At 43.7% G+C, this 27131-nt stretch overlaps 1 protein-coding gene across 2 annotated transcripts in view; it reads left to right on the plus strand.

Moving 5' to 3' along the window:
- elovl2 (ELOVL fatty acid elongase 2) overlaps positions 1 to 27131 on the plus strand; it is a 196576-nt gene that overhangs the window by 90966 nt on the left and 78479 nt on the right. For both annotated transcript variants that reach the window (XM_043719004.1, XM_043719003.1), the window contains exon 2: positions 20451 to 20514. In XM_043719004.1, the coding sequence (XP_043574939.1) occupies positions 20451 to 20514 (64 nt within the window). The remainder of the gene's footprint in view (positions 1 to 20450; positions 20515 to 27131) is intronic.

The following is a 27131-nucleotide window of genomic DNA, read 5'->3' on the forward strand; positions in this document are numbered from 1 at the left end:
CCTTCCTAACCTGCAATCTTCTTCCTGACCTCTCCGCCCCCACCACCACTCCGGCCTATCACCCTCACCTTGACCTCCTTCTACCTATCGCATTTCCAACGCCCCTCCCCAAGTCCCTCCTCCCTACCTTTTATCTTAGCCTGCTGGACACACTTGCCTCATTCCTGAAGAAGGGATCATGCCCGAAACATTGATTCTCCTGCTTCTTGGATGCTGCCTGACGTGCTGCACTTTTCCAGCAACACATTTTCAGCTCCTTCTGTAGTATCCCCACTTCCTCAAGACTACCAGTCCCTCCACTTTATCTTTGTGTCATCTCCACCCTTGTCAAGCATACCCTCAGTTCCTTTGTCCATATCATTAAAAGATGAGCAACAACATGAATAATTGTGGTCTCAACACTGACCCTTGCAGAACTCCGCTCGTCTCCAGCTGCCATCCTGAAAAGATTCCAACTTCTGCCAGTCAGCTAATTCATGCCAGTACTTTGCTGCTAACACTATTGGCTATGCTTTGTGTACCTTGTTTGTTACCTCTTCAAAGAATTCTAATAGGTTCCCATCGAAATCCCAGGTACCAACCCATGCTGCAAGTTCAACCATCTTATTCTGGATGCTCCTGGCATTGAAGTACACACATTTCAAATCAGCATCCTGATTGCAGGTGCCCTTTCGTGACCTTGTAAACCTACCTTCAATGTCCTGCACACTAGAACTACAATTCAGGTTAGAGTCAACATTAGAGTGGTGCTGGAAAAGCTCAGCAGGGTCAGGCAGCATCCGAGGAGCAGGAATATCTACGTTTCAGCCAAAAGCCCTTCATCAGGAACTTTTTGCCTGAAACATCGATTTTCCTGCTCCTGCTGTGCATTTCCAGCACCACTCTAATCTTACCTCCAGCATCTGCAGTCCTCACTTTCGCCCTGCTGTGAAATGCTGACTAGCAGCTGAAATGAGAAAGAGTAAAACAGCATTGGGTGCCATAACAGTATAATGGTGATCCAGAACAATGGAGTTAGCCTTTTCCAGCATGGTAGCAGTAGTAGCGACGACACGGAGGCAGGCTGGCAGGCCACAGGAGATAACTGAGAGGAGTAATTGGCCACTGGGTATTTCAGATCGCCATGGTTTGGGACGAGAACTCTGCTGGCAAAACCCTTGCATTTCTTACCATAGAGGAAGAAAGGCTTACGATAATTGGGTATGCCCAAGGCCAGGGCCTGTGTCAGAATAGTTCAGAGTTCCTCAGACGCTTGCAGTCGCTGGAGGTCCAATCAACAGAATGAGGCTGATCCTTAAGGGTAACCTGATGCGAAATCACACTGATATTCAGGCACCCATTGGCAGCAGTAGTTCACCATGCCAAGAAAGGACAGCATCTCCTGTTGTGTGGAGGCTCGCGGGGCATTGAGAATAGTAAAAACATGATCAGGACCCAGGTGACGGGTATCGTTCTCTGGGATGCAGCCTAGACACTGGATGGATGTCTGATATAATTGTAGCTTGGCAGCAGAAACGTGATGCCCACAGGAAGCTAAGTGGATCAACAAAGTCAGAGTTCCGCAAACAGTCCGTGTGGGACCATGAAGTGACGAGGAGGTCATCAGCATATTACAACACAGTGCTGCCACTCGGCAGAGAGAGCTGAGACAGATTCCTTTGCAACTGCCGCAGCATGCAATGCCGAGCTGTCTGTACAGCCCTGAGGAAGACGGGTCCAGATGAATTATTGGCTCCTGTAGGTGAAGGCAAAGAGATCCTGGCTGTCCTCATGCAGTGGAAAGGGGAAACCTGCTGAGAAGAGGTCTATGACAGTGTAACAAGCTGAATCTGGGCTAACAAGAAAAAGATGACATTGGTATCAGGGACAACTGGTGCCATGGGAATAACAATCTGATTTACGGCACACAAATCTTTAGCAAACTGAAACTCATTGTTCCTGCCGTGTTTGGGAATAGGTTAAATAGGATATAATGCTTCAGACAGGACAGGGAGGGAAGTAAAAGGGGCGGTGGACTTGCATTGCTGATCAGGGATGATATCACGGCTGTGCTAAAGGAGGACACTGTGGAGGTCTCTATGTAGTAAGGTATTATGGGTGGAGCTGAGAAATAAGAAGGGTGCAGTTACATTGTTGGGGCTGTATTACAGACCTCCCAACAGTGAGCGTGAGGTAGAACAACAAATAGGTAAACAGATTATGGAAAGATGTGGAGGCAAAATGGTAGTGGTGATGGGAGATTTTAATTTTCCCAACACTGATTGGGATACACGTAGTGTCAGGAATCTGAATGGGGCAGAATTTGTAAGGAGCGTCCAGGAAAGCTTTCTAGAGCAGTATGTCAATGGTCTGACAAGGGAAGGGGCCATATTGGACCTGGTATTGGGGAATGACCTAGGCCAGGTGATAGAAGTTGCGGTGGGGGATTTCTTGGGGAACAGTGACCACAATTCTGTAAGTTTTAGAATATTCGTAGACAAAGATGAGAATAGTCCTAAGGGAAGAGTACTAAACTGGGCCAAGGCCAATTATATCAAAATTAGGCAGGAGCTGAGAAATGTGGATTGGACACAGCTATTTGAAGGGACGTCCACATTTGATATGTGGGAAGCTTTCAAAGATAGTGCAGGATAGGCATGTCCCTTTGAAAACAAGGATAGGAAAGGCAAGATTCGTGAACCGTGAATGACAGGAGAAATTGTACAACTAGCCAAGAGGGAAAGGGAAGCATACATAAGGTCCAGGCAGCTAAGAACAGAACAGGCCCTGGAGGAATATCGGGAGAGTCGGACCATTCTTAAACGAGGAATCAAGCGGGATAAAAGTGGTCATGAAATAGCTTTAGTGAGCAGAATTAAGGAGAATCCCAAAGCCTTTTATTCTTATATAAGAAGTAAGTAGGTAAGTAGAGAAAGGATTGGTCCACTAAAGGATAATGAAGGAAGGCTGTGTGTCGATCCTGAGAAAATGGGTGAAATTCTCAATGATTACTTTGCATCAGTGTTCACTAAGGAACGGGAGGTGATTAATGCTGAGATTAGAGGTAGAAGTTTGATTAGTCTGGATCATGTTGACATAAGTAGGGAAGATGTGTTGGGTAGGCTAGAGGTTATTAAGGTGGACAAATCCCCAGGACCGGATGAGATCTACCCCAGGTTGCTGAGGGAGGTGAGAGAGGAAATAGCTGGGGCCCTGACAAATATTTTTGTAGCATCCTTAAACACAGGTGAGGTGCCGGAGGACTGGAGTATTGCTCAAGTTTTCCCCCTGTACAAGAAGGGGAGTAGAGATATTCCAGGTAACTACAGACCAGTGAGCCTGACGTCAGTAGTGGGAAAGTTGCTGGAGAAGGTAGTGAGGGATAAAATCTCTTTATATTTGGAATAGAATGGGCTTATCAGTGATAGTCAAAATGGTTTTGTGCGGGGTAGATCGTGCCTTACCAACTTAATAGAGTTCTTTGAGGAAGTGACCAAGTTGATAGATGAAGGAAGGGCTGTAGATGTCATATACATGGACTTTAGTAGGGTGTTTGATAGGATTCTCCATGGAAAACTAATGGAGAAAGTGAAGTCACATGGTGTGCAGGGTGTTCTAGCTAGGTGGATAAAGAACTGGTTGAGCAACAGGAGACAGAGGGTAGTAGTTGAAGGGAGTTTCTCGAAATGGAGAAAGGTGACCAGTGGTGTTCTACAGGGATCAGTGCTGGGGCCACTGTTGTTTGTGATAAACATAAATGATCTGGAAGAGGGCACTGTTGGTCTGATCAGTAGGTTTTCAGATGACACAAAGATTGGTGAAGTAGCAAAAAGCATAGGGGACTGTCAAAGAATACAGGAGAATATAGATAGACTGGAGGGTTGGGCAGAGAAGTGGCAGATGGAGTTCAATCCAGACAAATGTGAGGCGATGCATTTTGGGAAGTCTAATTCTAGAGCGAATTACACAGTAAATGGAAGAGCCTTGGGAAAAGTTGATGGGCAGAGAGATCTGGGAGTGCAGGTCCATTGTACCCAGAAGGTTGCTGCACAGGTGGATAGAGTGGTCAAGAAGGCATATGGTATGCTTGCCTTCATTGGATGGGGTATTGAGTATAAGAGCTGACAGGTCATGTTAAAATTGTACAAGACATTGGTTCAGCCGCATCTAGAATACTGTACAGTTCTGGTCACCACATTACCAAAAGGATGTGGATACTTTGGAATGAATGCAGAGAAGGTTTATGAGGATGTTGCCTGGTATGGAAGGGAAGGTTGAAGAGAGGTTGAGTAGGTTAGGATTGTTTTCATTAGAAAAAAAGGAGATTGAGGGGGGACCTGATTGAGGTCTACAAAATCATGGAGGATATAGACAGGGTGGATAGAGATAAGCGTTTTCTCAGGGTGAGGGATTCAATAACGAGAGGTCATGCTTTCAAGGTGAGAGATGAAAAGAGTAAGGGGGATATACGCGGCAAGTACTTTACACAGAGGGTGATAGGTGCCTGGAACACATTGCCAGCAGAGGTAGTAGAGGCAGGCACAGTAGATTCATTTCAGGTGCATCTGGACAGATGCATGAGTAGGTGGGGAGCAGAGGGATACAGATGCTTAGGAATTGGGCGACAGTGTGTTTGAATCACCTCAGGCTTGGCGGGCCAAAGGGCCTGTTCCTGGGTTGTAATTTTTCTTTGTTCTTTAAAATGGGAGTATTACAGGGACTTTGAGTACGATGCAATAGCCTCTGAGAGAGCAGAGCATTAATAACAGGCTGAATGCCTATTTTAGTATTAGGAGACAATTTATATTGATGCACTCAGGGAGGACTGCACCAGGATGGACAGTAACATGACGCAGTGGAGGAGAAAGCACCAACCCCACATGATTTTTATTGAGTGCCCATAGGGAAGAGAGGATGGACGCTAGGAGCAATGGGGCCATATACTCATGGGGAGAGGGTGGCTGATACCGGAGAAAAATTAGCAGCGAATAGGCAAATGGGAGCCAGATGCAACCAGCCTCATCAAACAATACAGTAATCTGAAAGCTCCCACAATGGATTCACCACAGGACAAAGATTGAATCATAAAGCCAATAAAGTGGGGACTTAACAGATACTGTGACGTGGGGCACTGAGATTGGACCCATCGCGAACAAAGGTGATTGTACAGTATCAAATTGGATGGAAGCACCTAGCCCATGGGACCGAAATAAACTTACCAATTGAACTGCAGTGAACCTGACTGACCTAAGCAAAGGGCTGCGGGGCTTACATATAAGTCAGGGACTGGACAATGAGTAAAAAGGGCCAAACAATGGGTGGTTGTGGGAGAGCGGGATGTAAGGAGTAGGTAATTGAGAAAGCTTAAGCAGGGTTCAGTACTTCCTTCTAGATCCTCTATCAGGTGGCGCAGGAGAGGTTCAACAGGGTTGTTCTGTAGTTGCCAGCAGTACAATACATCCTGTGTCACAGGGTCAGAGCACTGCATCAGCAAATTCAGAACCTGTGTCAGGACCTGAATGATCAGGGAGCTCCAAGAACAGGCCCTGATCAGAACAGTGGATCAAGGCATTGAATTTACACAGGGCTTGGTGACCCAGCAGGCAAAGGGGTGAATTCTTGGCAATGACAAATGACTCCTCCACTTGGAGCTGATCTATCTGAATGGGAACAGATTGGAAGAGTGATTCTACTGTGGGAATTCCGGCTATACCGACGGTGAAGACAGTTTCACTGCCTAAAGGAAGTTCCACAGAAAGGGGGTACAGATGAAATGGTTGCGCCGGAGTCGACTAAAAGCTTAACATGCTCCCCCTGAACATCACTTTCCATCATTGGGTCTTCGAGGGGAGAAGAAGATAGCTGGATCAAGGCAGCCTGTCCCGATAACCCCTCTGGAAGGGGTCCGTGAGTGTAAAAGTTGGGCCATGCACAAAGGGCTGAATTCCTGCAGTTGCAGGAGCAGCAGCCAACTGCATCCGACAGTCAGTAACCCAATGACTCTCCGACGACACTAACAGCAAATGCCACTATTCTTGGACTGAACCAGCCCCTGCCAACATCCCCCGCCCACACCCGGCCCCCCAACCCCACCCTCCCATCTGACTGAGGTGGGTAATACCTTCGGGGCCTTTTATTATAAGATTGGTGATATTGGAGAAAATGGACCTTGGGACCCTCTGCCCTCTTATTTGAATAGACTTGTCAGCCCACAGTAGTGAGGGAGGTAACTACAGCCCCCAATTCTGCTGTTGCCAGGTGAGATTGGTAAGCTTGAAAGCCTGAGCTATCTGCAGCTCAACACAAATTAACAGAGTCTGCACCACCAAAAGATCGATTCCTTCCAGAGGCACTCCCACGGATGATTCCCACGTGTCATTAAAACGGGTGACACCCCCTCCCAAAATCAGCAAGAGGTTCCCCTTTCTTTTGAAAGCATCAAGTGACCTCCCGAAAGTCACTGTGCTGCTTGGCCCTGTTTGAGCTGGCCTGCACAGCTCGATTCTGGAGCCACTCATCCTGGGGGATAATTCCCTTATCCCGCTGCTCCTCTGTGGTTTCCTCTATCCAATCACCATTTTCCCGGCTGGGACTGAAAAAGAATTCTTAACAGCCACCCAGGCAATTTTGAGTAGGAGAAAAACATCCCTAGGTAAAGGGATAATAAATTTGGCAGGTTTGGACCAGCCAGCCAGTGATGTCTTCCTCAGTGGGTTAGGCTCCTCATTGATCATGCTTGTAACTTTAAAAGGGGGATAAGTTTCAGGACAACTATTGCTGACCATCAATCGGATGATGATCAGTTGGGTGATGGGAGGGGTGGAACTAGAAGGTTTATTTGCATCAGAGGTGGCGGAGAGCATCCCAGATGCCATATTCAGTGATGCATTTTCATCTGACTGCAAGTCTACATCGTAATGGGTTGGGTAGAATCAGGTGGGACTGTATGCAGGCCAGTTGTATGGACTATATATCTTGGTCGTGTGGAGGTTGAAGTGGCCAAGGCTGCTGTTGTTGCACAGCCGCTGCCAGGAGGATTTTAGCTGTAACTGTATCCTCCTGAGATTCAAGCCAGGGATATAGCCCCATTGAGGCACTGAAAGGTGCCTCCTTCTGTGCACCAGAATCTTTCTTAGGTTTAAATTTGGGAGGTTGACGATGCTTAGCAACCTCTAGCTATTTAACAAAACAATGCACCATATAACATTTATCCCAATTGGGTTTGCCACCTCCTTCCTGAGTAATTTCTTGCCATTCCTTAATTTTACTGAAGTCGAAAGAGCCTCCGTAAGGTCAACGGTCCTGGGACCATCCATAAAGATCACCACAAAAAGGAATGACATATCCGGAATCTCATGTTTCAAGGAGCGCTGTATCCACTAGTGATCGTGGTGGAACAATGGGGTCTCCTACTTGTTGCCGTTCACCTTACACCTTACAATGTCTTTGTTTTCCATCTTTGGGCCATCTTCTGGACGCCTCACATCCACATTCACAGAGATGCACTGACTGCTGGCTTGATTTTCCATTTCCATAATCTACAAACAGATGTCAACTGGCAAGGAAGGAAAAGGAGAGAAAAGAGACTGCTACCTGCACCCACACATACTAATATGCTATAAGCACTCACCGGTGTTTCTCTTCCATCCATAAGGTCTCAAAATCTTGAACTTCTTTCAAGTGGGTAGCTACCATTTCTTAGACTCTTTCACTGTCCTGGTAAGTTTAATCTTCTCTGTGATCTTGCCTCAACCTTTCAGTGGTCTTGGTCACCAGCTGGACACCAGACAGTCTCTACACTTCCCTTCCATGAAGGGAGCATTTAAGCCCAGTCCCACTTTCAGCTAGCACTGTTTCCACTGTTTCCTCCTATTTTTCTTTTTTTGGATCCCGTATTAATTAGGATATTGCCTCACTACACCAGATTCTGTCTACGAAGTTACTTAGCTTCAGACTTTGAGTCTTGTTTCAAGAAGCTTTATTTCTTGTGAATTATGGAGAGGTTGCCTCAGTTGGCACTGTCGAATACCACCCTCTTGAGCTGAACAGTCAGCCTATACTTATACAATCATACAAACAACTTTGTTTACATTTCTGCACTTTACAATAATTCAGGATAAAGATAAGCACCATACAACTATCACCTTGTTGTCAAGGACAGTGAAGCTAACGAGCTCAAGAAGCACCCCCACTAACAAACTTATGATGTACTCTCTATGTTTCATCACATAATTACACAACCTCAGTCTTTATTTGCAGCAATATTTTCCAACTAAAGCAAGAGGCTGAGAGCCAAGCTACCCTGGTCAAGTATCCCATCATGCAGCAGTATGCCAAGTTCTTACGACTTCCACATAAACAAGTGGTAAGTTGCTTTTGCAGCTGGATAAATGCCCAATCTCTTGCATAGAGGACTTAAATGCAAATGTGACTGTCCTTCACAAAGCTGGACATTAGCCATGCATACTTGCAATTGTGGGATTTCCCAGAAGTATGCTAAAATTAATAACCACGGGTTTGTATCAATATACAAGGCTGATGATACAAATAAATGGCAGCCTGTGCAATTTTTCAGCAGACAGTGGAAAACATTTTACAAGGTCAACTACATTAATGGCCCAATGGAGAGGAATAACAATAATGTATGCATCCCAGGTTTTGGTTAATGCAGAGCGTAAATACACCCAGATAGAGAAGGAAGCTTTGGCAGTCATATTTGGAATCTGGAAGTTCCACCAATACTGTTACAATGTAAATAATGGACCATAAACACTTGCTAGGTCTACTTAAAGAGAACAAGGCAGTACCACCCCTAGCTTCAGGCCAAATTCAGCGATAGGCTCTAATAATAAGTACGTATAATTACAAGTTTGAACACCATCTGGGAGGCCAGTTAGCAAATGTGGATGCATTGAGCTGCCTCCTGCTGGCAGATACACCACCAGTCGTACTGCCACTGGAAGAGTCTGTAATGGGTTTAGATTTTCAGGACACACTTCGAATCACAGCTCACAATATTAGACTTTCAACACAAAATCTGGATTTGACAAAACTGAAAAACTGATTATGGGGGAAGCCAAAAGGCCATCACAACCAGAGTTGGAACCATTTTGGACTCGGACTAACCAGATCACAGGAGAAGACGTCATATTATTTTGTGGAGCAAGAGTGATTGTAATGTGCAAAGATCACCACCACATACTGGATGAACTCCACCAGGTCATCCAGGGGTTTCCAAGATGAAGATGTTGGTGAGAAGTTAGGTCTGGAGGCCAGGATTGGATGCAGACATAACCTCATTGGTGGGGCAGTGCCAAAAGTGTCAAGGACAAAAATCATTGCCAGCACTTCCCCCTACCTTTGTGGGAATGGCCGGGTAAATCCTGAACTCGGATATATGTTGACTTTGTAGGTCCTTTCATGGGCTCAGTGTTCTTAGTCATGTTGGATGCCCACTCAAAGTGTCTGGATGTGCATAGAATTTATTCATCAAACACGGGGACAATGATAGAAAAACTGTGCGCATATTTTGCAAAACATAGTTTCCTGTAAGTATTGGTCACAGATAATAGGCCATCATTGACCAGCAGGGAATTTGAGTACTTCCTAAAGTTGAATGGTATCCGACATATAAGGATAGCTCCATACTGGCCATTATCCAATGGTCTGGCAGAAAGAGCAGTCCAAACATTGAAGCCAAGGTTAAAGAAACCGTCTATAGCTTCATGAGAGACCAAGCTGGCCTGGTTCCTATTTGATTATAGGACCACTCCTCAAGTAACTACAGGGATAGCTCCAGCAGATTTACTAATGGGGAGAAGACGCAGTACCAGGTTAAATGGGCCACTTAAAGAGACCTAAAGAGAGAACTAAGAAGAGCCACGAGAGGACATAAGAAATCATTGGCAGGTAGGATCAAAGAAAATCCTGAAGCTTTCTATAGGTATTTCAGGAATAACAGAATGACAGAATGACTAGAGAAAGATTAGGGCCAATCAAGGACAGTAGTGGGAAGTTGTGTGTGGTGTTTGAGGAGATACAGGCTACTAGACTAGACAGGATTGACGTTCACAAGGAGGAACTGTTAGCAATTCTGGAAAGTGTGAAAATAGATAAATCCCTGGGCCGGATGGGATTTATCCTAGGATTCTGTGGGAAGCCAGGGTGGAGATTGCAGACCCTTTGGTTTTGATCTTTATTTTGTCTTTGTCAATACTAACAGGAATAGTGCCAGAAGACTGGAGGATAATAAATGTTGCCCACTTGTTCAAGAAGGGAAGTAGAGACCTCGATAATTATAGACCTCGAGCCTTACTTCGGTTGTGGGTAAAGTGTTGGAAAATGTTATTTATAATCATCTAGAGAGAAATAGCTTGATTAGGGAGAGTCAACATGGTTTTATGAAGGGTAGGATGTGCCTCACAAACCTTATTGAGTCCTTTGAGATGGTGACCAAACAGGTGGATGAGGGTAAAGGGGTTGATGTGGTGTATATGGATTTCAGTAAGGTGTTTGATAAGGTTCCCCACAATAGGCCATTGCAGAAAATACGGAGGCATGGGATTGAAGGTGATTTAGTGGTTTGGATCAGAAATTGGCTAGCTGAAAGAAGACAGAGGGTGGTAGTTGATGGGAAATGTTCATCCTGCAGCTCAGTTACCAATGCTGTACTGAAAGCATCTGCTTTGGGTCCACTATTGTTTTTCATTTATATAAATGACCTGGATGAGGGCGTAGAAGGATGGGTTAGTAAATTTGCGGATGACACTAAGGTTGGTGGAGGTATGGAAAGTGCCAAAGGATGTTGCAGGTTACAGAGGGACATAAATAGGCTGCAGAACTGGGCTGAGAGGTGGCAAATGGAGCTTAATGCAGAAAAGTGTGAGGTGATCACTTTGGAAGGAGCAATAAGAATAAAAAGTACTGGGCTAATGATAAGATTCTTGGTAGTGTAGATGAGCAGAGAGATCTCGGTGTCCATGTACATAGATTCCTGAAAGTTGCCACCTAGGTTGATAGGGTTGTTAAGAAGGCATATGGTATATTAGCTTTTATTGGTAGAAGGATTGAGTTTCGGAGCCACAAGGTCATGCTGCAGGTGTACAAAACTCTGGTGCAGCTGCACTTGGAGTAATACGTACAGTTCTGATGGATGCATTATCGGAAGGACGTGGAAGCTTTAGAAAGGGTTCAGAGGAGATTTACTAGGATGTTGCCTGGTATGGAGGGAAGATCTAACGCGGAAAGGCTGAGGGACTTGGGGCTATTATTATTAGAGAGAAGAAGGTTGAGAGATGACCTAATTGAGACATATAAGATAATCAGAGAGTTAGATAGGGTGGACAGTGAAAGCTTTTTTCCTTGGATTGTGATGGCGAGCACGAGGCAACATAGCTTTAAATTGAGGGGTGATAGATATAGGACAGATGTCAGATGAGTTCCTTTACTCAAAGAATAGTAGGGGTGTGGAATGCACTGCCTTAACAGGAGTGGACTCGTCAACTTTAAGGGCATTTAAATTGTCATTGGATAAGCATATGGATGAAAAAGAGAGAGTGCAGGTTAGATGGATTTCAGATTGATTTCACAGGTTGGTGCAACATCGAGGTCCGAAGGGCCTATACTGTGCGGTAATGTTCTATGTTCTACGTTCTAAATCTGATCCTCCTACTGACCTGGTGGAGAGTGTGAAATGGCATCAGGAATGATAATGCCTAATACAAGACTGCACTAAGTGAGATGAACCCTTTACCTCAGGGGACAAAGTTTAGTGTAACAGCCATGGGAATGGCCCTACATGGTCAATGCGATGTCAGGTCCAGTAATGTAAAGTTCGAGTGACAATGCTGAACAAGCATGTGGACTATATAAATTTCAAACTTGTAAACACTGGGAGCAAAACATTCCTAGCTCTTTGACAGCGTTACTGACTGTCCTGGAACCTGTGGGATCTCCTTGTCTATCAATCGTCGAATATACCTTGGAGTCTGAGATGGATACAGTGGACGTTTTTTTTAGATTAGATTACTTACAGTGTGGAAACAGGCCCTTCGGCCCAACAAGTCCACACCGACCCGCCGAAGCGCAACCCACCCATACCCCTACCCCTACATTTACCCCTAACCTAACACTACGGGCAATTTAGCATGGCCAATTCACCTGACCTGCACATCTTTTGGATTGTGGGAGGAAACCGGAGCACCCGGAGGAAACCCACGCAGACACGGGGAGAATGTGCAAACTCCACACAGTCAGTCGCCTGAGGAGGGAATTGAACCCGGATCTCTGGCACTGTGAGGCAGCAGTGCTAACCACTGTGCCACCGTGCCGCCCACGACGTTGCCACCCTGACACCTTTGCCACCTGAAGAAGAGAATTAATTTCTTATGATTAGATTACTTACATTGTGGAAACAGGCCCTTCAGCCCAACAGGTCCACACCAACCCACCCAGACCCATTCCCCTGCACATTTTTGGACTGTGGGAGGAAACCAGAGCACCCTGAGGAAACCCACGCAGATTGGAGAGAATGTGCAAACTCCACACAGTCAGTCGCCTGAGGTGGGAATTGAACCCGGGTTTATGGCGCTGTGAGGCAGCAGTGCTAACCACTGTGCCACCGTGCTGATTCTCCAGGCGCAAGAAGTGAGCTACTCTGCATTACATGCTGCCGGTATCAGGGGCCGAATTGGAGGAACCTGACTGACCCAGAGCTAAAATGCCCCAGGAGCAGCTACAGAGAAAAGAACCAGATGGGGAGGGTTGGCTTGATTGTGACAAAGTCAGCCAGGTGGACTTCGTAGAAGATGAGCTGCCTGATTGGGGCTATTAATCTGACCCAATCAGGGAGCCCTGGCTGATAGATATAGAACATAAGAACATATAGAACGTATAACAGTACAGCACAAAACAGGCCCTTCAGCCCACGATGTTGTGCCGACCATTGATTCTCATGTAAGGTAAACCTAATGTATGAACCCTCGAATTTCTGTGACCATATGCACGTCCAGGAGTCTCTTAAATGTCCCCAATGACCTTGCTTCCACAATTGCTGCTGGCAATGCATTCCATGCTCTAACAACTCTCTGTGTAAAGAACCCTCCTCTGACATCCCCTCTATACTTTCCGCCAAATAGCTTAAAACTATGACCCCTCGTGTTAACAATTTCTGCCCTGGGAAAAAGTCTCTGGCTATCAACTCTATCTATTCCTCTCATTATCTTGTATACCTCAATTAGGTCCCCTCTCTTCCTTCTTTTTTTCCAATGAAAAAAGTCCGAGTTCAGTCAACCTCTCTTAATAAGATAAGCCCTCCATTCCAGGCAGCATCCTGGTAAACCTCCTCTGAACCCTCTCTAAAGCATCCACATCTTTCTTATAATAAGGGTGACCAGAACTGGACACAGTATTCCAAGTGCAGTCAAACCAAAGTTTTATAGAACATAGAACATAGAAAGCTGCAACAAGATCTCACGGCTCTTAAACTCAGTCCCCCTGTTAATGAAAGCCAAAACACCATATGCTTTCTTAACAACCCTGTCCACTTGGGTGGCAATTTTAAGGTAACTATGTACCTGCACACCAAGATCCCGCTGTTCCTTCACATTGCCAAGAATCCTGTCTTTAATCCTGTACTCAACTTTCAAGTTCGACCTTCCAAAATGCATCACTTCACATTTATACAGGTTGAACTCCATCTGCCACCTCTCAGCCCATCTCTGCATCCTGTCAATGTCATGCTGCAGCCTACAACAGTCCTCTATACTGTCAATGACATCTTGCTAACCCATCCTTCAATCTCCTTATCCAAGTCATTAATAAAAATTACAAAGAGTAGATGCCCTAGAACAGAGCCCTGTGGGACACCACTCACCACTGACTTCCAGGCAGAATACTTTCCTTATGCCCGAAACGTCGATTCTCCTGCTCCTTGGATGCTGCCTGACCTGCTGTGCTTTTCCAGCAACACATTTTTCAGCTCTGATCTCCAGCATCTGCAGTCCTCACTTTCTCCTAGAGTACTTTCCTTCCACTACCACTCGCTGTCTTCTGTCAACCAGCCAATTCTGTATCCAGACAGCTAAATTTCCCTGTATCCCATTCCTCCTGACCTTCTGAACGAGCCTACCATGGGGAACCTTATCAAATGCCTTGCTGAAGTCCATATACACCACATCCACTGCTCGACCCTCATCAACGTGTTTAGTAACATCCTCAAAGAACTACATAAGATTTGTGAGGCATGACCTGCCCCTCACAAAGCCGTGCTGACTGCATTTAATCAAGCCATGCTCTTCCAGATGGTCATAAATACTATCTCTCAGAATCCTTTCTAAAACCTTGCAGATGACAGATGTGAGACTGACTGGTCTGTAATTGCCGGGGATTTCCCTATTTCCTTTCTTGAAGAGAGGAATTACATATAAACAGGAATTTCAGACATCTTGTTCACTCTGAGAGCTGGCTCTGAGGGAGCTGGGTCGGTGTCAAGAACTGTCCACGTGTAAATAAAGGGTTGCTTGGTTGAATGGATGCCAGCCTCTGTGAAGTTATTTCAAGTCGTGTTGATTCCATACCCCCTCACCACATGTTTAAGCATAAGCAAATCATCAACATTGTGTAAGGCAGTGACCAGGGGAAGGCCAATCCTGGCTTGGCTGGGGTCACTTTCGCTATTGCTTTTCCTTTGACCTCATGAATTATTTGAATGGTTATTTAAATTCACACCTCAGTTTGGAGCTTTGCCAGGAGCTTCTGCTGCTGCATTACTTTTGTCATTAAAACTCAGAGCTGCTTACATAGTTCTATATCATTGTCTGTAATCTTATCTTTCATCAATCTTCTTTCAATGATCCCTATTATGAAACCCTCTGGAGCCTTGTAACCTCAGTCATTAGTTCATAAAGGATCAATTTGGTTGTTCAGTTGGGAATAGCCAATAATCTCAGTGATATTGCAATGGCCTTTCAATTGGATGTCTTTTAGTTGGATTTATGTGTTGTACCACCCCTGAGCACCACTGGTTGTGCGGTGTGTGAAATTCTGCTTGACTCCCAGAAATTTTAATGTAGTTTTCACAAGCTTGTCTGTAAAGTGGGTCCCTTGACTAGAATCTGCAAGGGTAGCCATAACCACAGTGTCACTTCCTCTCCGTATCTAGTGATCTGTATCTGCAGTGTACTTCCTGATCATAAGTGTTTTGATTCACTTAATGAATTGACCTATCATCACCAAGAAGTAAGCATTCTCCTTGCACTTAGATAAGGACCCTGTAAAGTTGATCTGCAAATTTTCCCAAGTGCCCTTGTGTTGAGGTTGGTTTCCCACGCAAATGCCTTTTCTTGTGGTTATGTTGTGTACAACACAATGTCAGTGACTATAACTTACCTCCTTCCTGGTCCATGCCTGGGCACCACATGAATACATTTCAAGTGCATGTAACATGTCTTCTTCAATCCTTGGATTTGTATCCCAGTGTAAATTTGTCTAATGCATCTGAATGCTGATATGTAGTCCATGATTGCACTTCACTCACCTTGGCCTGTACTAGTTTATGATCTGTTCACTTATCTTGGCCTGGACTGGTTTATGGTCTGTTCACTCACCTTGGCCTGGACTGGTTTATGATCTGTTCACTCACCTTGGCCTCTAGTGGTTTATGGTCTGTTCACTCACCTTGGCCTGGACTGGTTTATGGGTGACGTGTGGCATTGTTAGTCAAAGACAGTATTACATGCCCGAAACGTCGAATCTCCTGTTTCCTGGATGCTGCCTGACCTGCTGTGCTGTTCCAGCAATAAAGTTTCAACTTTATGGTCTGTTCACTCACCTTGGCCTGGACTGGTTTATGGTCTGTTCACTCACCTTGGCCTCTAGTGGTTTATGGGTGACGTGTGGCATTGTTAGTCAAAGACAGTATTACAGTGTCAGGATGTTTGATAAGGATGAGTCTACTGAGGTAGTATGGGCTGAGGTTAGAAACAGGAAAGGAGAGACCACCCTGTTGGGAGTTTTCTATAGGCCTCCAAAAAGTTCCAGCAATGTAGAGGAAAGGATAGCAAAGATGATGATTCTGGATAGGAGCAAAAGTAACAGGGTAGTTGTTATGAGGGACTTAATCATTTTAAATATTGACTGGAAATGCTATAGTTCGAGTACTTTAGATGGGTCAGTTTTTGTCCAATGTGTGCAGGATGGTTTCCTGATATATATGTAGACAGGCCAACAAGGGGCGAGGCCACACTGGACTTGGAATGAACCAGGCCAGGTGTTAGATTTGGAGGTAGGTGAGCACTTTGGTGAAAGTGACCACAATTCAGTTACGTTTACTTTAGCAATGGAAAGGGATAGGTATATACCACAAGGCAAGATTTATAGCTAGGGGAAAGGCAATTATGATGTGATTGGGTGAAATTTAGGATGCATAGGATGGGAAAGGAAACTGTGAGGGATGGGCACAATTGAGATGTGGATCTTATTCAAGGAATAGCTACTGCGTGTCCTTGATAAGTATGTAACTGTCAAGCAAGGATGAAATATCCTAGGATTCTCTAGGAAGCCAGGGAGGAGATTGCAGAGACTTTGGCTTTGATCTTTATGTCGTCATTATCTACAGGAATAGTGCTACAAGACTGGAGGATCGCAAATGTTATTCCCTTGTTCAAGAAGGGGAATAGAGACAACCTTGGTAATTATAGACCAGTGAGCCTTACTTTGGTTGTGGGCAAAGTTTTGAAAAGGATTAGAAGAGATTGGATTTATAATAATCAAGACAGGAATAATTTGATTCGAGATAGTTAACAGTTTTGTGAAGGGGAGGTCAAGCCTCACAAATCTTATTGAGTTCATTGATTCAGGTGGATGAGGGTAAAGCGATTGATGTGGTGTATAGGGATTTTAGTAAAGTATTTGATAAGATTCCCCACAGTAGGCTATGGCAGAAAATATGGAGACATGGGATTGAGGGTGATTTAGTGGTATGGATCAGAAATTAACTAGCTGAAAGAAGGTGGTTGATAGGAAATGTTCATCGTGGAGTTCACTTACTAGTGGTGTACTGCAAGGATCTGTTTTGGGGCCACTGCTGTTTGTCATTTTTGTAAATGACCTGGATGAGGGTGTAGAAGAATGGGTGAGTAAAGTTACGGAAGACACTAAAGCCGTTGGAGTTGTGGATAGTGCAGAAGGATGTTGCAGGTTACAGAGGGACATAGATAAACTGCAGAGCTGGGCTGAGAGGTGGCAAATGGAGTTTCATGAAGAAAAGTGTGAGGTGATTCATTTTGGAAGGAGTAATAGGAATACTGAGTACTGGGCTAATGATAAGATTCTTGGTAGTGTGGATGGGCAGAGAGATCTCCGTGTCCATGTGCATAGACCCCTGAAAGTTGCCATCCAGGTTGATAGGGTTGTTAAGAAGGCGTACGGTATGTTAGCTTTTATTGGTCAAGGGATTGAGTTTCGGAACCATGAGGTCATGTTGCAGCTGTACAAATCCACGGTGCGGCTGCAGTTGGAGTGTCACGTACAGTTCTGGTCAGGAAGGATGTGGAAGCATTGGAAAGGGTGCAGAGGACATTTACCAGGATGTTGCCTGGTATGCCTTATGAGGAAAGGTAAGGGAAATGAGGCTGTTTTCGTTAGAAGGTTAAGAGGCAGTTTAATAGAGGTATACAAGATAATCCGAAGATTAGATTGGGTGGACAGTGAGAGTCTTTTTCCTCAGATGATGACGGCTAGCATGAGGGGACATAGCTTTAAACTGAGGGGTGACAGATGTCAGGTTCTTTACTCAGAGAGTAGTAAAGGCCTGCAACAGTAGTGGACTTGCCAATATTAAGTACATTTAAACAGTCATTAGTTAAACACATGGATGAAAATGGAATAGTTTAGGTTAGATGGGCTTTAGATTGGTTTCACAGGTCAGCACAACATCAAGGGCCGAAGTGCTTGCACTGTGCTGTAATGTTCTATGTCCTTTTTTTTATACTGTAAATCAGGAGTATTGAAAATTTATTGCGAAACCTAGTAAAACATAGTAAACAATATTTATATTAATTGAATATTTTGTTAATTCCAATTTGACATATTTTTGCCTTTGGCTGTAAGTCTTTAATGTGTTTTGTAAATATTAAGTTCATTATAATCATATAGAATTTAACACGCTGTATGGAAAAGATGAATTTTCTTGAAAGTGTATTATTCAAGTTGAAATGTTTTGTCATTGTTAAAAATGTTATAAATAAGGAATACTTTATTGTACAGAGGACCAGTTTGGCCCAAATGTGAACAATTCCCTGACCCAGTCATCCTAATTCTTGATTTGATTATGTAATTCACTTTTTGTAATCAATCAGAATGTCCTGAAGAAGGGTCATTGGACCCAAAACATTAACTCTGATTTCCCTCCACAGAGGCTACCAGACCTGCTGAGATTTTCCAGCAACTTCTGTTTTTATTTCAGATGATGGCTTCCATTGTTCTTTCAGTTTTGACCCCCCTTTTGACCTAGAAATGGAATGGTAATAATATTTTTTCATAAAATCTGTTACTACCATTGATGTTTGACAGTTGTCAGTGTGTCCCTGCATGCTGGTGATAAAGATTTCTGATTTTAATCCATTCCAGACTCTAAGTGAATATGTGCCCAACAATGTGCCAACACAAACACTGACAGCTTTGGCTAAAGGAACATCCATGTGGTGGCTTATTCTGTACCATTCTATGCCCAGGTATGTCTGGCTGACCCAAAAAAACAGAAATTGCTGGAGAAACTAAGCAGCAGGTCTGGCAGCATCTGTGGAGAACGATCAGAGTTAATGTTTCAAGTCCAGTGACACTTGTTGAGAACTCAACAGCTGTCTAACCACTCAGGCATCCTCAGAACCTTAGGGATGACAAACATTGGAACAGATTTGGAGAGGCTATACATCTGAAACTGGGGAAGAGATAGGGAACACCTCTGAAACTTTGGAGGAAGAAACCCAAATTAAAGAGACAGTCATCCCAACACTGAAGGTCCACGAGCTTCCAGACACAGTCAGTTTGCTCATCAGTGGGCTTATTGAGCCACTCTTGGTCATGGACATTGACATCCTTTACTCAGAGAACATTTTGTGCCTACAGTGCTTCTTCTAAGATGTTCTCACCCTACAGGATTATTGATTCATTAGCTGAGGGAAGATGATAAATGGAAGTCAAATAAGGTTCCCTTGACTTGATGCCCTAAGTCTTCATCGAGCTGAATCAATGTTGAAGACTCCAAGAAACACTCCTCCTCTACTATTTAGCAAAGTGTTTTCACCTTGGTGGGCAAGCCAAACCCAGGGATAGCAAAGATGGAGTTTCGTACTTTGGATCTAAAATTGATAGGTTTTTGATATCTAAAGGTATTGTGGGATTTGCAATGGAATATGGAACAAAAGTGGTTATACGGAGATCTATCGCAGTTCAGTTATTGATCTCATTGAATGATAGACTATGTTGAAGGGCTGGCACGGCTCTCAATTTGGCAACAGCCATAATTATGTAACTACAACTATGTCAAGCTGTCAGTTGACTATGTGTGAGGCAACTGTGCCAATTTTGCCACAAGTCAACAGTTATTAATAGTAATGCTGCTTGAGCTGTCTGATTTTGTTACGGTTGATGCTAAGTGGTCCATTCAGTTTCATTATACTTGCTCTTGCTCATAGACATTTGATTCTTTGAGGCATGCAAGATCATTTTAGGGGGGAATTAACTGAATTCAAATTCCCCTCTTTACCCTGGTAGGACTTCAATTCATATCTAGTTTATTAGCCCAGTCTTCTGGGTTACTCATTCTGTAAGATCACTTATTATGTCACTGTATCTGTTTGTACAAGTGCCTTTGCTTCAGTACTGGACCTGGTTACCGCTACTGTATAGCAATTGATAGAAATAAAGAGTTTAACTGCACATGTAACTAGTTTCAAACAAGTTCTACATTGAACATGAAACGGTATAGTAGAATGATAAACTCTGTTGTTTTGGATTTTTGGCTATGATGAGGACATAGTAAGGAATTATATAAATGCAAGGTATTTTTCAAAAGATTTATTTGAAATGATTTGATGCGTCCTTTTGTTTATCTGATCTTCAAATGAACTGGAACTAAATTAAATGTTAAACATATATCTGCTGTAGCTTATATTAACAGGATGTTTGTGTCACCAAGGATCCCAGTTAATAGAATACTGCTTTCAAATGAATATAAATGTATAATATAATAACGATAGTATGCATTTTAAACATTCACAGGGATCCCAGCCAGTTGATCAATGAAACAGTATGGTTAAGACTTATCAAAATTGAATTTTACTGTTAGTGTTAAAATATCTAGGGTGATTAGAATTAGGCAGCTGAAGTGAAGTAAAGTTAGCAGCTAAGGTTTTATGGCTGGACGTATAATATTATACATAAAACTAAAGTGATTTGAATATTTATTTCAGAACCAAATGGAATCGTTAGACAGACATGTGAATGTGTTAATAGACTACATGTTCGGTCCTAGAGGTAAGTCAATCTAATTAGACTGAAATCTGATGCATATGTAGGAAATATGGATACTGTCTGATGTGCACATATACACCCATTGTATACATAGAACATAGAAGAATACAGCGCAGTACAGGCCCTTCGGCCCTCGATGTTGCGCCGATCCAAGCCCACCTAACCTACACTAGCCCACTATCCTCCATATGCCTATCCAATGCCCGCTTAAATGCCCATAATGAGGGAGAGTCCACCACTGCTACTGGCAGGGCATTCCATGAACACACGACTCGCTGAGTAAAGATACCAAGTGATAGGAAACAAAGTAATGTTCAATACATAATTTTTAGTCTAGAGGAAGATTAGGGTTAGTGGAGTTCTCCATGGGTCAGTATTGGAATCCTTGTTTATTTCTGATATTTATTAATAGGGGCATGGATTACAGGAACAAGGAGATGAAATTGAACTTGCTTAAGGTGCTTGTTCTATCTCAGCTGAATAATTGTGTATAGCTGTGAGTGCCACATCAGAAAGATATAAATGCAATGAAGAGAACGTGGAGGCAATTTACAAGATTGATTTCAGGAATGAGAAACTTCAGTTATGAGGAGAGATTGAAGAAGCTGGGACTGTTCTCTTTGGAGAGAAGATGGCTGACAGGAGATTTGATAGAAGTTTTCAAAGCACGAACAGGCTGGATAGAGTAGATGGGGTGAAGCTGTTCTCACTTCTATGAGGAAAAGATGGGAGGGCATAGGTTTAAAGAAATGTGCAAAGAAGCAGTTGATGAAAAGAAGTGAGAAAATTTATTTTTCCATATAGCAAGCAGTTAGGCTGCGCAATGCACTGCCTAGAAATATGGAGGAGTCAGATTCAGTTGAGACATTCAAGAGAACTCTAAATTAATAGAAATAAAGTGCAAGCGTAAGTGGAAAAAACAGGAGGCTGGCTCTAGGTAACATTGTTCGAAGAGCTGCTGCAGGCATAAGCTTTGGATTAACCTTTTTCTGCACCATACCAATTCTGAAATTCTATGATAAATGCTATGTGTAACAGAATGGAAATTTTGCAAAAAGAAAATTTCACTTTCAAGCTTTTTGTCTTGCACTGATCAGGACTGACATAGGCATGCATTTGACATAGTCTACTTGGACTTCACTAATGCTTTTGAAAGAGCCCTGCATAGGATACTGGTAGTGAAGGTATAAGCTCATGGGATCCAAGAAAATTTGATTAATTGGATTCAAAATTGGCTGAGTGGCAGGAAGCAAAGGGTGTTCCTGTGACCTGTGTTCAGTGGAGTTCTGCTGAGATCAGTGTTGGGACTCTTGCTGCTTGTGGTATAAATAAGTTACATTGACTTGAATGTAGGAGGCATTTGGCCAGCATTGGCATTCCTGCTGCCATCTCACTCACCCCCTCAGGTCTGGAAATATCAGGTTTATCCTGGTGTGGAGTCTTCTCCCCATCAGTAACTCTGCTGGAGCTATCCCTGTTGTTGCATGTGGTGTGGTGTGGTCCTATAATTGAATAGGAACTGGGATAGTTTGGTGTCAAGTGACACTGTTTCTTTAAGCCTGCCTTCAATGTTTGGACCAGTCCTTCTGCTAGACTGTTGGACGATGGATAGTGTAGAGCTTTCCTTATGTGCTGAATGCCATTAGACTTTAGGAAATATTCAATTCCTGCTGGTAAATGATGTCCCATTATCAGCGACCAATACTTCTGGGAGTCCATGTATTTGGAATGATGCTCACAGCCTCTCAATTATCATCTCTGAGTTTGCCAGAAGAACGTTATGCCCACTTTGAATGGGTATCCACAATGACCAGGAATATTGAGCCCATAAAAGAGTCCAAGATTTATCCAACCATTCCCATGAATGTGGGGGTGTTGCTGGTGGCAAGTTTTGTCCTTATTAGCACTCTGGGCACTGCCCCACCGCTGCCCCAGGTTCCTGTGACTGGAGACCTGTGTTCAGTGGAGTTCTGCTGAGATCAGTGTTGGGACTCTTGCTGCTTGTGGAATAAATGACAGCATCCAAGCCTGACCATCACACACAGCCTTTTGCCACCATTTTTACCTTGGAAATCCTTGGATGACTGTGGTGGAGTTCTGCTGTGAGTTGGCCTAGGGTCCCTCTGCTCAGGACGTACCCTGAAGCTCTCTGATTGCCTACACTCAAGTGGTGTTCCCCAAGCTCAGTTGGGCAGGTGAGGGTGTCCTCTTCCATTGGGATGCTGTGTGATTGCCATGCTCCACTTCTTCCATTTTCTAATGTGGTTCCTGTTTGAAGTCCAGGTAGGCTTCAGCGAGTAGGCACTTCTGCATAGTTACGTCATTAATCCCACATACCAAATGATGCTTCATCATCTTATTCAGGGTTAACCCAAAATCACAGGCCTCTGCCAACCATCATAACCTCATCAAAAATCCTGATACGATTCCCCCAGTTCTCTAACAGCTGACTAAAACAGAAAGCATCTCAGGATTAGTGGAGGTTCAGGGTTGTAATATTCCTTAACCAACTTCGTCCACTCTTGGAAGGTTTTAGTGTCTGGAGCCTCTTATAACCAAAAATGCTGCAGGTCCACACGCAGTCGGAAGATTACTCATTGCTTTTCATTTGCCCCAACACCATGTGCCCAGAAAAAAAAATTCACACTCTTGTCACTGCTGAAATAACTGCAGAGAGGCTGGTTCTCGTCACCAAGTCTCCCTTTATTTACTAGTGCACAGTTCACTGGGAATCAACCAAGGAGATTCTAATCTCCTGGTTACTTTTTATTTCTTGGTCACACAGCATTATAATTCAGTGAATCTTAGTATTTGCATTAAGAGCACAAGATCAAAGAAAGGTGTGAATAAATAGTTTACAATCCATTATAAAGGACTCAAGCTCTCCAGAGAAAAATCAAATCTTGTGCATTTGACAATCCAAGTTATTGCACTCTTTCAAAAAAAATTGTTACACTTTGTTTTTCCCGAAAAGTAAAAATGCATTGCAATACACTAAAGTGAAGCCTGAGATTTGAAGCTCAATTCACATAACATCACGCATTGCTTTCAGCCCACACGCAGAGCTATAGATCCATACATGGAAACCAGTCCGAGGCCTACAAGCTGAAATATTGGCAGAGAAGCCAAGTCTCGTAACCATGTCACCCCTTACTTTATAAGTGCATTAGCTAGCTTATGGTCAGTCCTCAACTGAGATTCTAATGTCCCAGTTATTTTAGACAGCGCAGGCTTTCCTGATTGGGGTTGTTAACCTTGGCCAATCAAGAACCTTGTAGTCAACGAGATCCACCTGGTTCCAATCACTGCACAAGTCTTACTCCTTCAAGGTCTGAAGCTATTCTCCCACCAAACCCATTTGATACGAAAGTAGGTGTGATCAACATAAAATGCGACTGTCAAAAAAGTGCAAATGCAGGTAGTTCAGCTAAGTGTGGAAGTTTAAGAGTATAAATCTTAATCTTTTGTCTTCTTAAATTCTAGAAGGGAAGGGAAGGGTAGACATTTAAGGGTTGTATTTTCTTTTCTTTAGGCCTAAGGAAAGTTTTTAAACAAACTCTCCTAGGGCTGTAACTACTTAATCTAATTAAGTGAACTGGTTAAATCTGATTCTTGTACACGGCGCTCCTTATTCTATAAAAGTAAGGCCTAAAGTCTCATAGCACAGGGTGTGACCAGCAAAAGACTGCAAATGCTGTGAGTTGAGCTGTGTGTGGGAGGGAGGCATTGTTATGCCTTGTCTGGCCATTTTTGCAAGGGACTGCTTTGTGGTTGAAGTGCTGCTTGTTAGATCTAATAACAGGCCTAGGTGAATACTATCCTTTTTTTGAGAAGGATGTTGTGACAAGGTAAGGGAAAGTTAAGCCCTTTCTTCTCCCCTAAGTCTGCTATATATTAAAGGGGCAGAGCTGGCAGTCAGTGGGGTGTTCTGCTCTCCTGTCAGATGTGGGATATCAAGGAGCAGTTGAGTGTCCCTGATGGCTATATCTGCAGGAAGTGTGTCTGGCAGCAGCTCCCCTCCAATCGCATGGGTCAATTGAAGCTGTAGTTAAAAGCAATGAGTTGTCTAGAGGCAGAAAATGTGATAGATAGTAGATTCAGGAAGGTGGTCACACTAAGTGCAGTCAGGTAGATGGGTGAGCTGCAAGGAGAGGGAGGCAGGGAGTGCAGGTGTTTCCTGTGGCTATCCCCCTTAAACAAATATCTTGTTTTGGAAAGTGTTAAGAGGATAACTCTCAGGGGAAAGTGCCAGCAGCGGGCAGATCTTTGGCACCACTCAGCTGTAAAAGCAGGGTATAAGAATGTGGTTCTGGAAAGGTACAGCCGTTCAGGCAGCAGCTGAGGAGCAGGAGAATTGAAGATCCCTAATGAAGGGCTTATGCCTGAATTGTCGATTCTCCTGCTCCTCGGATGCTGCCTGACTGGCTGTGCTTTCCAGCGCTACATTCTTTGACTGCGATCTCCAGCATCTACAGTCCTCACTTTCTCCCTGTAAAGAGGGTATGGGCATATCCAAATAAGCAATTGTTATGGGACTCTAGCCAGGGGCACAGACAGGCAGTTCTGCGGCTGTGAATGATGGTGTGTTGCCTCCCTAAAGCCAAGGTCATGGATGACTCCCTGTGGTTACAGCACATTCTCAAAGGGGGGGGGCATAGCGAGCTTCAAGTCATTTCACATATTAGTACCAATTATATATGTAGAAAAAGGGATGAGGTCCTACAGAGTGAATATAGGCAATTAGGCAGGAGATTATGGGTAGTAATCTCTGCATTACTCCCTGTGCCATGTGCTTGAGAGTAGCAATAAGAGGCGAGGGCAGATCAATGCATGTCTGAGGAGCTGGGACAAGGATTCAGATTTTTGAACCATTGGGACCACTTCTAGGACAGAAATGACCTGTACAAAAAGGACATGTTGCACCTGAACTGAAGGGGTCCAGTATCATGGCAGGATGATTTGCTAGAGCTACTCGGGATTATTTAAGCTTCTCTGACAGTGGGGTGGGACTCTAAGCAGCAGTGAGACAAGAGAGAATGTTGAGGGCCGGTACAGAAAGTAAAGAGCATGTTAAGTATTCTATGCTGGAGAATGAGAATAGATTATTGAATTAAACTGCATTTATTTTAATGCAAGAGGCTGATAGATCTGGCAGCTGAACCCAGCATGGATGGAAATGTGGAAATGGGATATCATTGTCATTACAGAAACATGCTGTGGGAGGAATAGAACTGATCGCTCAATGTTCTGGGGTACAGAAGCAATAGAAAGGATAACAGGGAAGACAAGAGGTGGGGGTGGGGTGGTAACATTTTTTGATTAGGGAACACCTCATGGTATACTTAGAGGATATTTATCCTCTAGCGAAGAGGATAAATAGGGTGGTCAGTAGGACTTTAAACTTCTGAGTTGGGGGGAAGGGAAAGTGAAAGCAACAGGGAGTATGGAGGTAAATGGCAAGATTAGCAGCAGGATAGAATGTTTCCAGGCGGATTTAAAATTGAGGCAGACTGAGAATGCAGTAAAAAGCAAGGATAACTTAGGACATATGACTTCCAACATCTCTAATGATAAGGAAGTTAGCATTAAGGCACTTTACCTGAATGCTCGTACCATACATAACAAAGCCGATGAACTAATGACACAGATAATAGTGAATGATTATGATGTAGTAGGCATCACAGAGACTTGGTTACAGGGGGGTCAGGACTGGCAGTTAAACCTCCATGGTTTTTCAACTTATCGAAAAGACAGAGAGGTGGGCAGAGGGGGTGGGGTTGCCTTGTTAGTTAAGAACAAAATTAAATCTATGATATTGAATGACATAGCGTCGGATGATGTAGAGTCTGTGTGGGTGGAATTGAGGAACCACAAAGGCAAAAAAAACATAAGTGGAGTTGTGTATAGACCTCCTAACAGTGGTCAGGACCAGGGACGCAACATGTACCGGGAAATAGAGAAGGCATGTCAGAAAGGCAAGGTTACATTGATCATGGGAGACTTCAATATGCAGGTGGACTGGGTAAATAATGTTGTTAGTGGATCTAAAGAAAGGGAATTCATGGAATGCTTACAGGATGGATTTTTGGAACAGCTTGTCATGGAGCCCACAAGAGAGCAGGCTATTCTGGACCTAATGCTTTGCAATGAACCAGACTCTATAAAAGATCTTAAAGTAAGGGAAACCTTAGGAAGTAGCGACCATAATATGGTAGAGTTCAGTCTGGAGTTTGAAAGGGAGAAGGAAAAATCGGATGTAATGGTGTTACAGTTGAATAAAGGTAATTATGAGGGCATGAGAGAGGAACTGACTAAAATAGACTGGAAGCAGAGGCTAACCGGGAAGACAGTAGAGCAAAAATAGCAGGAGTTTGTAGGTATAATTGAGGACACTGTACAGAGGTTCATTCCCAAGAAAAGAAAGATTAACCGGGGAGGGATTAGACAACCTTGGCTGACAAAGGAAGTCAGGAAATGTATTAAAGAAAAAGAGAGATCCTATAAAGTGGCTAAGAACAATGGGAAATCAGAAGATTGGGAAGGATACAAAAGCAAACAGAGGATAACAAAGAGTGTAATAAGAAATGAGAGGATCAAATATGAAGGTAGGATAGCCAGTA

Source organism: Chiloscyllium plagiosum, chromosome 29, assembly GCF_004010195.1.
Source record: "Chiloscyllium plagiosum isolate BGI_BamShark_2017 chromosome 29, ASM401019v2, whole genome shotgun sequence".
In the NCBI taxonomy this organism is placed as follows: Eukaryota; Metazoa; Chordata; class Chondrichthyes; order Orectolobiformes; family Hemiscylliidae; genus Chiloscyllium; species Chiloscyllium plagiosum.